Raw genomic sequence first — 13,550 nt, forward strand, 5'->3', positions numbered from 1 at the left:
TATAGGCGTATCATATGTGATATACCAAGGTGACATCTGGTAAAAGGTTGAATTACGAAGGTAACAAGGGTCTTGGAAAAAGTGACTGAAACTATGGACCAGGTTGATAACTGATGGGGTTGTAGGGTTAACTTGTAAAGTGCTGTGGGTTTTGTTGTGAGCTGTGAGGGGGTTCCTCCTCGTGTCATAGAGGTGGGAGGATTCTTCACAGTTCTGACCGACAGAAGGAAGTGAGGGAGTTTGGTTTTTTTTTTTTTTCTTCAACTTGATGTAGTATCTCGTAGGTAGCATGAGAGAACAAAGGTAAAATATCTTACACAAGAACCACGTTTTAAGGGGCAGCATTTTCTCGGAAGTAAAGGAGGCCAGAGTCTCTTGGTGCTTGTCCTGGCCTAGCTGGGTGAAATGTCCATCTCTCCAGTCAATTTGACCTGTCAGCCCCTGTTGGGTAAAAGAGTGGAAGGGGCCTAAAGCCTTTATAAGAGGCTTTAGGTTTCTGAAAAATGATACATTTTATCTTTAATAGAGGAGTATTTCGGTCAGTAAGCAATACTATTTTTGATTTATTAAAGGTCTTAGATGTTTTTCTTTATGTGGTGATGAATCAAAGCCTTATACAGCAATCAATTAATTACTCATCATCCCTTCAGAGCTCAGCTGTAAAAGTTTCAGTCATATCACTAGGCCTCAGTCTGTGAATGCAAGCATTGTGCAAAGGCTCCTGTGACTTCCTTATTTGCTCTTGTGGTTTCTGACTGCGAACACATCACACTCTTTTTTTTTTAATGCTTTTCACTTGCCGTCTGCCTTCATCTTTGCTCACAGCACACCCAGGCAGCAGTGATGGCAGACATTTCTGCTTTGCCACTTCAGCAGCTCATTGCTTCATTGGACAACTCTTGTCTGCCAAAGATTCTACAAGTTTGCTCTGGCGTGTATTTTCAAGGTAGGCTTTAACTGTTTTATGGACTGGAAAAAAAGAGGAAGGGATAAAAGGTTTTTTTTTTAAAACAAGACTGATGTGATTTGCACTCGTCAGCGTTTCTGATTTGGCCCTATGCAGTCATCTGGCTTAAATAGTTCATATTTCCTCCTAATCCTCAAGAAATAGAGGTTCTTTAAGCAAGGCAGGAGAACACAGTGGTTTTAGTCAAAGGCAATTTAGTACTAACTTTGAAATGGACATAAAAAGTGACAAAGACATTTTTGCTTATGCTTCTTTCATTTGCTCATTTTGATGTTTGTTTCATACCTTCTTCCCTTTTGTTTTAGGGTCTATATACGAACTCTCTGGGAGTGAGGTGTGCTTTTCTACCGGGGATCTAATCAAGGTCCTCGACATTGAACTCATATCTGTGTGCTGTGAAGACGTGAGCAACAATGAGAAGTTTGAGCTCCCTATTAACCACAAAGGTCAGTCAGAACTGAATGTAAAATTCTCCTGAGAACAGGTCTTTTTTTTGTTGTTGTTTTGTAGCTGATCACTAACACTCGTTTCTGTCTCTCAGGCTTGTTCAAAGTTGTCCCGGAGGAGATGTCGTACAGTTCGATGGAGGAGATGATGAGCCTAAGGCCCGTGGGTCTTGAATCCTGCCTCCCCTTCACTTTCACCTGTAGCTCCAAGCTGACCATTGGAGACTTCACACTGGGTGCTGGTAAAGCTCTGACGGTGCTCTCTGTCGGGCAGCGTGAGGGTGAGGAGGATCAAGTGCGCTGCCATGTTCAAGGGCAACAGGAAGCCTCTGCAGAAGTGTGTATTCCCCTCTCCACTCAAGGAGAGTTCAGAGAGTGTGAGAGCGAGGAGCGCTTTACCCTCCAGGAGATCATGTCCTCCTCCTGCCTGCGCAGCCGTAGGTTCTGTTTCGTCAACACCACCATGTGTGAACGACCCCTCGTCCTCAGTCCTGTTTACGAGGTGCACGCCATCATGAACTGTAAGAACCATGTCTTAATTTTAGTTAGTATCCTTGGGTGATTTGAGTCGTCTGCACCTTACTTACAAACATTTCAAAATAAGACTCAGAAGTAGTTGACCTTATAAACAGAATTGATGTTTGTTTGGTTTTTTCTTCTACATGTAAACGACAGCAAAATGGGACATCCTATGTATTCACTTAGTACTGCACTTAACATTGTACTACCTAAACAGAGCTGAGTTTCTCTGTTGTATTTCTTGTTATCTAAAAACTTTTAGGAGGGAAACACTTCATTTCCAGGCAAACAACAGTCATATTCCTATTACTTTATTTCTATACATGAAACCTCCTGTGGGTATGTTTTTTTTTTTTTTTTTCTTGCTGATTTTGAAACAGACTGACCACAAACCTCTACTTGGCTTACAACAGCAAACAAAAGCACCAGCAAAATTATATTATTACTTTTTCTGTGTCACTGAATTAATACCTAAAACCTCCAACCATGGGGCAGGTGTCAGAATATATGACTAACCACACACAACAAGAAATAGCCTGAGACATTGACCAATAATACCATCAGTGAAAAACTATTTGTGATGCTTTTAAACTCGAAAACATTTAGCTGGTGATCCTGTTAATATATTTTTCCTTAAAGCTCCTCTGAGAGACTTTTCAGTTGGATAGTGTTGTACCTCTCTTTTCTTTACTAATATTGTCCTGCACTTATGTCGATCATGTTTCTATCCTGATAGTTATTAACAGCCAGATGAACCACTCAATGAGTGTTATTTATGGTGGAAAAAAATGTTAATCAAGACCTTTAAAGCCTGGTGTAATTCACAACTTCATCTGGTGCCTACCCTCTGGCTGAAACTTTAAAATCGGAAACACTTTATTGATCCCTGAGGAGAAATTACATTTCAGTTTCATCCCTTCCAAGAAACATTTCAGGTTATAATAACAAGCTATCTAACAACTCCTCACAGGAGCTTTAAGTAAGATTTCTGAGCAGAGAAAGTATTTCAGAAGTGGTCTTTCCTGTTGCATGGCTTCTTTTCAGAGTGGAAATTTCACATTTCCAGTGAAAGCAAAACGAAACACATTTGTTTCTGACATCTTCTGCTTTTACTGTGTACTTTCTGTCAGCACTGAATGATTTTAAGTACTTTTTGGAGTTTAGCACACCAGCTCTTTGTCTTATTAATGCTACAGTAAAAATTACTGTATCTTCTGTGCTGCTGTGGATCAGTGGTTAAGCTTGGAAGTTGAGGAATTCAATCCCAGGTCTTGCCGTCCACTCTACCACAAACCAACACTGATGCTGGCAGCAGTTAAAACTGATCAGCGCTTATCATAACAGCCTGAAAGCCAAATGTGATGTGACGTGGAAGTGCCTTGAGTGGTCAGAAGATATTGAGAGTGCTATATAAAGAGCCACTTTGCGCTTCTATAACTGTTTCTTCTTTTTCTTGCAGTGAGAAAGAACATATTGAAATTTCCCTCCAGCTTAGAGGTGGATGTGGTTGACGTAACTGAGCTGTGTAAGAATGTGGACTTCGTAACCCCTCTCAGTCTGACAGAAGTCCAATCCCAGCCAGAAGGAGCTTTCCCAGCAGTTGTGGAGATATTGGAAAGCCCAGATAACCGCTCTCTGTTCAAGTGCAGCTGGCTGCCAGAAGTCAGCAAGGGCAAGCAGCTGATTTTCCACAAGCCAGGAACCTCAGCTATGGCTTTGTTGTCCAGTATGAAGAGCAAGAAGTTGCAGCAGTTCTTCCTGGTGTCGCAGCAATATGGGGGCCGATTGCGGAGGCGGCCCAGGGAGTTTAACTCAGCATACCAGCTTTATGTCGCCTCGATCCAGACGCCGGGGTTAAAGGTCAGTGTAACGAGGAATATTGAAGAGGTCGAGGAGGAGGGTCTGCCTGCTCTCAGTGTGGGGGAACAGTTGGAGGTCATACGGTGTGACAGGATGGAGTTGCCTTGTGACAGCAGCAACAGAGCGAAGCAGTCAGTCGAGGCTCTGTTGTGTCAGCGCCTCCAAGAACCAGATGATGGGGACGAGGATGATGAAGAAGAGCCGGAGGAGCAGGAAAGAGAGGAGATTTTCCTGCCTCTCTACATGCAAGGTCACTTTATCGAGGTGCTTGGCGACAACAAGAAGTACAGACTCAAAGACCTGGGGAAGGAGTATAGTTTGCCGCTGGATGTTAAAGTTGTGAGCCGTGATACTGAGCTTGAGACTGATCCCTTAGCTGGGTTTGCATGTCTCAGAATAGAGGCTGCTATGTTAGAGCCCATCATCCAGGCCAGCTTCTTACACACTCCAGACCGTTGTTTCGAGATTCCAATCAGGTGGCTTTCTATGTCAGTGACTTTCACCAAAGACACCCTGCCATGGCCCAAGAGCCAACCACTTGAGTGTCACGTGGAAAAAGTTACAGAGGTGACGGACTCTTTCTTTTATGAACTACAAAAACAGGGGGACTCAGGCGAGGCACCTCCACCGCGACCACCAAAGCGGAATCTATCTTCAGAGACGTCAAAAAAATCATCAAAAACCTCAAAGAAGAAGGAAGAGAAGTCTAAACATCGCTCAAACAAGAGCACCCCAACCAAAGAGATGGCTGATCTGACTTTGAACTGCAAAAAACGACCCCCAGCTCCCCTACCTCCAGTAAGTCTGCCTCCTGTATGTTCCACTCCCACAGGACAACTCAGAATCTAACTGTGGTTTGTCCTTATCATGTCTTCCATACATCATGCACCTCTTGTTTCTGTGACACACAACAAAAAATATGTACATTTCTCGCTGTCTGACTTGCAGGAAATCTGAAACGGTCAAATTCAGACAATACAAAGCTGAACGATTACTGTTTTCTAGTGGCAAAATAAGACCTAAAAAAAAACCTGACCCTCTCTTTTCCATTACAGGTTGACACAGATGATCAGCCTCCTCCAATTTTACCAAGGAAGCACTCAGGATTTGATGTGCAAACAGGAAAGGCTCTGCCAAACACTTACGTGCAAAGAGAGGAGTCAAAGAAAAAAGGTGAGACTGCACACTGGCAACATATATGAGGCATTGAAGACATTTTTTAATTCTAGTTTTTTGTAATTTTGTCATGAAAAGACCAGTGAAAGAAAAACGTCCCAAATTCTGTGCATTCACACTCGGCCAAAGGATGAAATCAATCCATTTAGCTTCATTTAAATGGCAAATTTCATACAAATCAAATGCAACTCGAAGTTCTTTACAGCACTCAGGGCGTAATGGCTGAAAGCAACACTACTTTTGATCTGCTCTTTGGAACAGCTAAAAGAGAGAAGCTAAAAGAACTGACGGGCCCTCTTGATTCATACAGAAAAGCAGAAAAGCTGAGATGTTGTCTGGTGCAATGACATGCAGTGTCATGGAAACTAATAAAACAATTAAAAACAATATGAAAACAAACAGGCAGGAATTGTAGCGAGAGTTACCGTACACTCTCCTTCTGGTTTTTATAAGAACTTCTGCCTTTTCATGAAATACTGCGGTGGCCCTGAAGGGCAATGAGAATAAATATTTCAAAAGAAGAAAATACATTTCAGAAGCACTAATACATTTTACAAACCAGTTATATTTTAAAAAAGACAAATACCTTTTACAAACCAGTTATATTCAAAAAAAGACAAACACACTTTACAGAACGTAAATAGATTTCATAGAACAAAAATATATATTTCAAAAAACAAAAATACATTTCATGGTGAAATTTATTTTGGGATTTGTGAGATTTATTTTGTGACTGGTGAAATTTATTTTGTGATCGGTAACTTTTAATTTGTGAACCGTGATTTTTATTTGCATTCTGTGAAATGTATTTGTCTTTTTTTTAAATATATTTCTGGTTTATGAAATGCATTAGTGCTTCTGAAATTTATTTTTCACTTTTGAGATATTTATCCTCATTGCCCTTCAGGGCCACCATAAAATACAGCTGGTTTGTTGTGCTCATGGCAGATCAGACAGGGAGCATTAATGCAGTATAGCTTGCTAATCTTAAAGCTTGCACTGGACTCTCTTTGTTGCTGAGAGAGAGATTGCCTCACTTTGCAAATGTCCTTAAATAATCAACACATTGCTGGTTTCTGACAAGCATCCATGTGGCTTAAAGTTAAAAGAAGAACAGATGAAACACATTGATTTCTTGCTCGTTGGGTTAAATCTGAGTACATTTAGCATGGATGCTAGCTTCTGTCTCTGCAACCGCTGAAACATATTTCTGTCTTGTCCTGTTTGAACTGTAAAAGTTTTAAGACATCCAGGTTTAAGTATCTAAAATATAGTTTAAAATTGAGTCACATTGCCTGTTTTCTGGGGATACTGTCACATAGAGGCGAGTGTCATCAGCATAGCTGTGGAAAGTGATGCTTTGTCACCTGATGACACTGCCTAGGGTTGGTATGCAAAAACTGAACGTCCTAGAATTGATTCTTGCTGTGATATTGTGATGGAATGATTATTGCATTACATGCTTAGAAGAAACTGAACTTCACAAATAAAAGACAAAACCATGTCCAAAACTGTTAAAATAAATGTTAAAATGAAAAAAAAAAGTTTGAACAAAGGAGAAATTTAAATGTTCACAAATTTTTTTTAGAAAAAAACAGCCATTTTTTTTGTTTTAAGTTCACCTAGCAAAAGGGCTATACTAGCTGTGTTGAATGCTCTACTGTGATACATCATCTCTTATTTTTGATACAGTGGAGTGGAGTACAGTGGAGTTTGACACGTTTCTTCTCAGCTGATGCAACAAACTAATACATAAAAAACTGTTTATCAGAAAAAGTTTTTGACACGAGACACCTTAATCAGGGTTCATCTCCCAGCAGTCTGAAACATGTATTGAATTCTGCTCTTTAAAACAAATTGATGACTGATAAAAATTCAGTTATTACTAACATGAAAACCTGTACCCCTCCCCACAGTGTCACTGCCTGAAGTGGAAGCAGACGTGGACAGTGATCACGACTACGAAACAGTGGACGAGACTTTGATGGACATGATGAAGACAGCACAGGAGAGTGTCATTTTTTACTAACAGAAGCCAAACATCACATCAGGACAGAATCCAAGGACCACTAAAGGGAAATGTTGTTTTCACTTTCTTTTACAGTCCCTCATGCGTTAAGTAATTTTGTGTGATGTACCAAGACATTTTCTCATTTTGTGAGACTTTAAAGGCACACCAAGCTAACTTTTCATATTATTCAAAATACTTTGGTGGATTTTTTTAAGAACTATATTTATGCCTGCAATTAATAGTCAAGGATGCACTTTGATATCTGAGATGACATTTTCAGCACAAACTGCCGACCGTGTTCTGCTTCTGTGCGCACCTTAAAGGTATTCTTAGTGAGGCTGTGCTGTGTACACTGATGGAGCTGATAGTTCCTTTGCTCTATTTGTATTATGGTAAAGTTCTTGTTTTAATTCAAACTATTCTGCAGGAAGTGGATCAAGCGTTGTGGTAGTTTTGGTGGCTGTAATATGTTGCTATGTAGTGAAATCTTTTTATTATACATGGGAGCCTAAAAAGCTAAATTTGAACCACTTCCTTGTTTTATTTCAAACTCACAGTAGGTATACAAACTCTAGAAGAGAGGGCTTCAATAAGGTTTTTCTGAAATGCAACAGCTCTCACCACAAAGACGACAAAACCACCAGTTCTCAAAATGAAATGGACCCTAATGCAGAAGTTCTCTCTGCTGTCAAGACAAACTGATGAACTGAGAATACACAAACTGCAGCACATTGTATCAGATCCTGTTTTTCATTTTTATTTTTTTACTCTGAGAAAGAATGCGCTGGACACCAGCAAGAATTTACTGATAAAATAAACGAAGGTATTAGAGCTTTTTGTGAATGATTGGTTGTTTTATTTTAGGACTGAACTTCAGAGGTGGTGGATGTATTGGTTTAATTCCATGTTTCAGTTTTTGGCTAGTTTGTTACCATTATTTAATAGAAAAGAGAAAAATAAAGATTGTTTTGGTATTAAAGTAGTTTCATTTAGTTTGTTCTTGTAAATGGCGTCACTCCAAGTAACACCTGTTTATTTTTTACAAGTCAAGACAAATGTGACAGACTTAACTTGCAATCTTCTGTTTGTGGTTTTACTGCAGGAGGCAAAAATGTCACTGATAAACAGCTGTTAATATCTTCATAAGCTTGCACACAATACTTTCCTCTTACTGGAAATATGACTGTTATGGGCATCTGAAACACATGTTTACTGAATTTATAAACCTTAGAAGGCCTGATTTTTTGAAAACTCAGTGTGACGACTGAAACGCTGAGGTCTGGTTTGAACATTTTCAACATCTTTTAATTCTGGCAGTATTAGTTACAAAGACAATAATACAGTGAGTGCTTCAGTTCCAAATCTTTAAAATTACAAATTGTTTTTGAAAGGAAAAGGTGGAAATAAAGAGTCATAGTTTTAACTACTTACAAAGTATTCTTCAACAGCAACACCTTAGGGACTTGCAAAGTAGCAGAAGCAGCATCAGGAATACAGGATGTGTAGCAGAATTAGTCGCACCAAACCTCAACCATGTGTTCTTCAAATAAACATCAACCACAGAACTTCAACCGTGACGGCTCGCAGGATTTCACACAGCATGAACATGTTCGGAGAGGTTTTGAAGTAACTGACAGCTCTGTGCCATTTAACCTGTTCTATTCAATAAAAATGGGACAGATGAAGTTTTTTAGTCGTCATTGTCAGTTGATTTGAAGTGGTCTTCATCGATGGTGGAAAAGATGTGTCCCTCGTTGCTGAGGAACTCCACTGCTTGCCTATAAGAGAGCAAAAGCATCCTGTGAGCATGTTTGAGTTCACATTTCTGATACAAATTCACTCTATAGAGTCGTAAATTCATGAAATCAGGGTGAAAGCATTATTGAAGTACTACCTAGAATTCATTTTCTTTTGCCTTGCCATTGTTAAGATTTGTTTATCTTGAAGTGCCTCATCACAAACGGATGTTAACATGTGAGCAACCGTGAGAACAGGCTAAGAGGAAGTTTGGTATTGAAATGTTTCAACTACTGATAATAAACTCTTCATTTAATCTTTCTAACTGTTATCATGAGCTGCACCTAATGAAGGTCTTTTCTTTCTTTCTTTTTTTTCATACAAAGAATATACCAATGAATTCCCCTTTTGTTCATCAGCGCATACTTAGAATTATAAAATCAAGAAAACTGATTAAATTTACATGAAATTTAGAGAAAGTAAAGCTATGACACTACAATGTAACAAATAAAACAAGAACATAAAATAATAATAAACCAAAAAAATATACAATAATTTGATGTTTCTGAAGACATTGAACCATACACACAGATTGGTTGCCTCACATAAGGTCAGTTTTAAGTCTGATCCACTCCTAAAACCTTTCCAGGAAATTACTCTGTTGCTCTCCTGTGAAACTATTTTCCACTCACAAATTCCAAAATCAACAGCAAAGCTTCTCTTTCCTATAACAGGTTAATAATAAGTCAAGTGTTTGGTGCCACTGGTTGAATAGAAACCTAGTGTTTTCACACAGAGAACTGTGATGGTGTGGAAAAGCTTCCTCATGCTATCTGTGGTCAAACTAGTGTATGACTCAAAGGTGACTAAGAGTCACATGTAAAATAAATGAAAGTGTGGTTAGAGTTTAACTTCTAAATAAGTTATCTGATAGATAAATTAAGTGAATTCAATGCTCCTCTATCCGGTGTAGAAAGAGGGTTTCATGCAGTGACTGACTCAACTGTTCAAATTAAACCATGACAAGAGTTCATCTTATTTTCCTTTTATCATCATTCAGCTTACTTGATGACAGGGAGACTTATGCCACTCAGTCTCTGCTTCAGCTCCTGGATGCTGATACCCTGTGCGTCCGGACAGCTCTTTATCAAACTCAGCACCTAGTGAGAGGAACAGAGGTTGACATGTTTCTCACAGATCACAAGATACTGCAAATACAGGATCAGCTTTTGACCAGAGGTGCCACCATCTAAAAGTTTCCTCTTCTTCTATGAAAGTTATTTTCCTGTAAATCTGAGTTCTAATTAAGGAGGTAGGAAGGAAGAAAACTTCTGCGAAAAATGTATCAGCTCTGCACGTGAGGGCTGTTGAAAATTATCGTTTTTCCAATGCATGCAATGCAGACACAATGATTCTTCTTCTTTTAAAAAGTGCAAAATAAAAAAAAAAATGCACAAGCAGGAACTGAGTTTGACAGCAAAGATTGGATTCAGGAGTGTAAGGTCAGTATCTACAGTATCTGATGATCACATGTACTTTACCTGGTTCTGGTTTGCACTTAACCCATTATTAATCATATCCATAGCGCCTGAATAGCTCCCTCCCATGTTTCCTGTGTTTGGCCGTGACATGGGTGTGACATCGCTGCTCATTCCTCCTGCAGAAGACTGAAAGACAAACAATAAAATGATGTTGCAACAAGTTTTATAGTTGCATCCTGAGAACAAATTCTCTAAGAAGTGTCACTTTAACCATCAGACCCAAATGTGTGAATGTGTGAATTTGAGGACGCTGACTACATGTACACTTTGTGTAGTGTGTCGACCAACTTATTGATGTTGTTCAAAAAATGCTTCTTGTTGTAACACCCTTGTACTAAAAGACGCATCGTATAACTGAAGGTTCTCACCATTGACTGGGATTTGTTGAGCACCATGTGAGCTTGAACGACTTCCAGCATATGCGAGGTGATTTCATTCATGTCCTCCAAGGGCCTGACGCTGAACGCCACAACAGATCTGTGGTTCTGTGAAGACAAGACGTCAAAGATATTATTTGACAATCAATTACAGAAATACAGCATATAAATAAATGTGAAACAATCTAATGTCTGACAAAAATTCAATTTTCAAAGTGACTAATGGCCTTTAATTAACATACAGCAAAGTTCTTTTTGCTTTTAGTACAGAAAAGAGGATAGGCACAAAAGTAACTTACCTGAAAAGAGCGAAGGTTTCCAGAGACTTTGACATATGTGCCTGGAGGCAGGACAGTGCTGTCTACACCTGGGTCCTTAACAAAAAAGAAAACAGTGTTACCAAGGTAGTGGATTTGTGCTACTCCATGGTGTCAAAAGACTGATATGTCTACATTTTTAAAAAGGGGTTACTAAAGCCTGGTCAAGTGTTTTTTTTTTTTTTAACGAGTAAAAATTGATATAGGGGCTGCACAATAGTGTAACAGTTAGCACTGCTGCCTCACAGCAAGAAGGTCACCGGTTCCCAGCTTGACCGGTGGGCCATTCTATGTAGAGTTTGCATATTCTCCCCATGCATGCGTGGGTTCTCTTCAGGTACCCTGGCTTCCTCCCACAGTCCAAAAACATGCCTCTCAGGTTAATTGAACACTCTAAATTGTCCATAGGTGTGAGTGTGTGTGTGAAACATTGTCTGTCTGTGTCAGCCCTGTGATTGACTGGCAACCAGTCCAGGGTGTACCCCGCCTCTCGTGCAATTACATCTGGGATAGGCTCCAGCCACCAGCGACCCTGAACAGGATAAGCCGTTCGGACAATGTATGAATGAATGAGTGAATGAGTGAATGAATGAAAATTGCTATCGATGCAAGTACTTAGTTGGAATCTCAAGTCACATGCAGACTCAATTACATAATCACACTTATTCCAGTGTTCTTATCATCAATTAACGGCAATGCGATGCATATTGGATGTTTGCCTATCATAACTTCTACAACTGATTTCTGATGTATGTGTGAGCTAAAACTACTAAGAAAGATGTGATTGACATTGGCCATAAAAGCAGGAGCTATGGGTAAATTTTGAAGAACCACACCCCTCATCTAATGATGAAAGGAAAAACTTTAACAAAATGAGTGGACAAGAGTTTGAAGCATCCTCACTGACCTCTGTGTCCACCCACTGCTTCACATCCATGGGAGCACCCGTCATGTCATCCACCTTGTACTGGATATTGGTCATGGATTTGTCTGTACTTCTGATGACACCAACAATTGTCACCTATGTCATAAAAAATAACAGTTTACACACAGTGAAATCAGCAAAGTTAGATGTCAACACATTGATTATCCCACAGTAAATATATTTTGGTGCCACAAAAGTGGTTAAGTTAAACAGCTAAATAACTAATATTGCATGGCAAAATGACACAAAGCAAAATAAAGGCTTAGCTTTAGCTTTAGGAAAAGAAGTGATAAATCACAGCAAAATAGATGATCACATGTAGTTAACTATCACTCAGTAGGGTTTCCACCAACATTTTGAGGCTGTGCTATTTATTGCTGCAAGTTTTTTTTCGATCAAATATCTCACATTTTATCATTTAAGCTCTTATTTTGCGATTTGATGCAACTTGTTGAGTTTTACAGTGTGGCAAACATTGTTGTAATGCTTTGTCAATAGATCTATCATTTGATAAGGCATATTTTTATTTGAGGCATTTTAAGCAAAATGACACAATCTATTCTCTGCTTTACTGTAACTCACCTGAGCAACTTCTACTTCTCCAACTCTGAAGGCCTCATCAGCCTGAGATGCAGACATCAGCTGAGACACAGTGCAGGGGATGATCTGGTTGGCACGAGCTCTCTGCAAAACAAATAGAAAACATGTTCCTTTCTCTCTGGTTCAGGGCCATAAAAGTTTACACAAGACAGGGCTAAATTCATGATACACTGAAACTATATCTTTTCAAATGGAAGGTGGAATTTAAGGCACGATATTCTTTATTGTTAAATGATAAGAACAATTTTCTAATCATACATTTGAACAACTTGTTGTTAAATAATTAAGATCATGTGTTGTAACGTTTTGAACTGTAACACAAACCCCTTTCTTCTCTCCTCCCTGGGAAAGGGAAGGTGATGCGAACCCTCCTGGGGACTGGGTGTACCCTCCTCCGACTGTACTCGTTGCACTGTATCCTCCTGAACGAATAAGAGAGAACAGAAAGCCTACATGAGGAAGGTCTTTTCTAAAAAGCGGTGTTAGAAAATTGGCGACACAGTACCAAGGAGGCAGTCAAACTCAGCGTTCAAGCTAACGTTAGCACCTGCCAGACAATGTAAACAAGAGGATATATCTACGTATTTAGTTAAGCAGTGTTTACATTGCACTTACCCTGATTCCACATGGTATGACCTTGCAAATAGGTTTCTAAAAACAACTTGAAACGTTTCTGTTAATGTGATAGAAGGATAGCAGCTTCCCCTAACTGTGTTGAATCTTCCTTGGATAGTCCCGCGCGCCAACTCAATGTACGACGCATGCGCGTAACAGAAGTCCCGCGAAACCCCACATGGACGCCATAATCGATATTTCTGCCCTGTTTTTTGCTTGCCAGGCAGACTAATTCTATGTCTCTGTCTCTCAGTGCGATTAGTACCCTCTGTTTTGTTGATATCTTACACTTGAACACTCATTTCCTCATTTTTTTCACTTGAGCAGAGAATTGTGGGATGTGCATTATTTTGGAAGACCGTAAAAAGTGGTAAGGAGATAGCTGAGCCTGTCAGGTAGTACTCCGGACAATCACATACACAGTGTTCAAGACGTTGCTGCCTTCGTAACCTGTTGGAA

General features: G+C 39.6%; 2 protein-coding genes across 2 annotated transcripts; one reads left to right on the forward strand and one right to left on the reverse strand.

The window, feature by feature from the left end:
• Positions 1 to 593: 593 nt before the first annotated feature.
• Positions 594 to 7,904, forward strand: themis2 (thymocyte selection associated family member 2). The gene is made up of 6 exons (XM_074683807.1): positions 594 to 946; positions 1,273 to 1,413; positions 1,509 to 1,934; positions 3,392 to 4,590; positions 4,848 to 4,965; positions 6,885 to 7,904. The coding sequence occupies exons 1-6, from the start codon at positions 844 to 846 to the stop codon at positions 6,995 to 6,997; spliced, it is 2,100 nt and encodes a 699-aa protein (XP_074539908.1). The 5' UTR covers positions 594 to 843; the 3' UTR covers positions 6,998 to 7,904.
• Positions 7,905 to 8,261: 357 nt separating this feature from the next.
• rpa2 (replication protein A2) lies at positions 8,262 to 13,249 on the reverse strand. The gene is made up of 9 exons (XM_074682703.1): positions 13,092 to 13,249; positions 12,801 to 12,898; positions 12,459 to 12,560; positions 11,859 to 11,972; positions 10,934 to 11,008; positions 10,626 to 10,742; positions 10,258 to 10,383; positions 9,782 to 9,876; positions 8,262 to 8,757 (listed from the first exon to the last, which is right to left on the reverse strand). The coding sequence occupies exons 1-9, from the start codon at positions 13,102 to 13,104 to the stop codon at positions 8,670 to 8,672; spliced, it is 828 nt and encodes a 275-aa protein (XP_074538804.1). The 5' UTR covers positions 13,105 to 13,249; the 3' UTR covers positions 8,262 to 8,669.
• Between the last annotated feature and the right edge of the window lie 301 nt (positions 13,250 to 13,550).

Source organism: Halichoeres trimaculatus, unplaced genomic scaffold (genome assembly GCF_033239565.1).
Source record: "Halichoeres trimaculatus isolate MK-OKI-2021-1 unplaced genomic scaffold, fHalTri1.1 fHalTri1_scaffold_12, whole genome shotgun sequence".
Lineage (NCBI taxonomy): Eukaryota > Metazoa > Chordata > Actinopteri > Labriformes > Labridae > Halichoeres > Halichoeres trimaculatus.

Coding starts and splice junctions, on each gene's coding strand:
- rpa2 (XM_074682703.1), bottom strand. Junction 10,743..10,933: donor GAAACCTTCGCTCTTTTCAG/GTAAGTTACTTT, acceptor TTGTCTTCACAG/AACCACAGATCTGTTGTGGC. Junction 9,877..10,257: donor TAAGTGCAAACCAGAACCAG/GTAAAGTACATG, acceptor TCCTCTCACTAG/GTGCTGAGTTTGATAAAGAG.
- themis2 (XM_074683807.1), top strand. CDS start 844: ATGGCAGACATTTCTGCTTTGCCACTTCAGCAGCTCATTGCTTCATTG. Junction 1,414..1,508: donor GCTCCCTATTAACCACAAAG/GTCAGTCAGAAC, acceptor TCTGTCTCTCAG/GCTTGTTCAAAGTTGTCCCG. Junction 4,591..4,847: donor CCCCAGCTCCCCTACCTCCA/GTAAGTCTGCCT, acceptor TTTCCATTACAG/GTTGACACAGATGATCAGCC.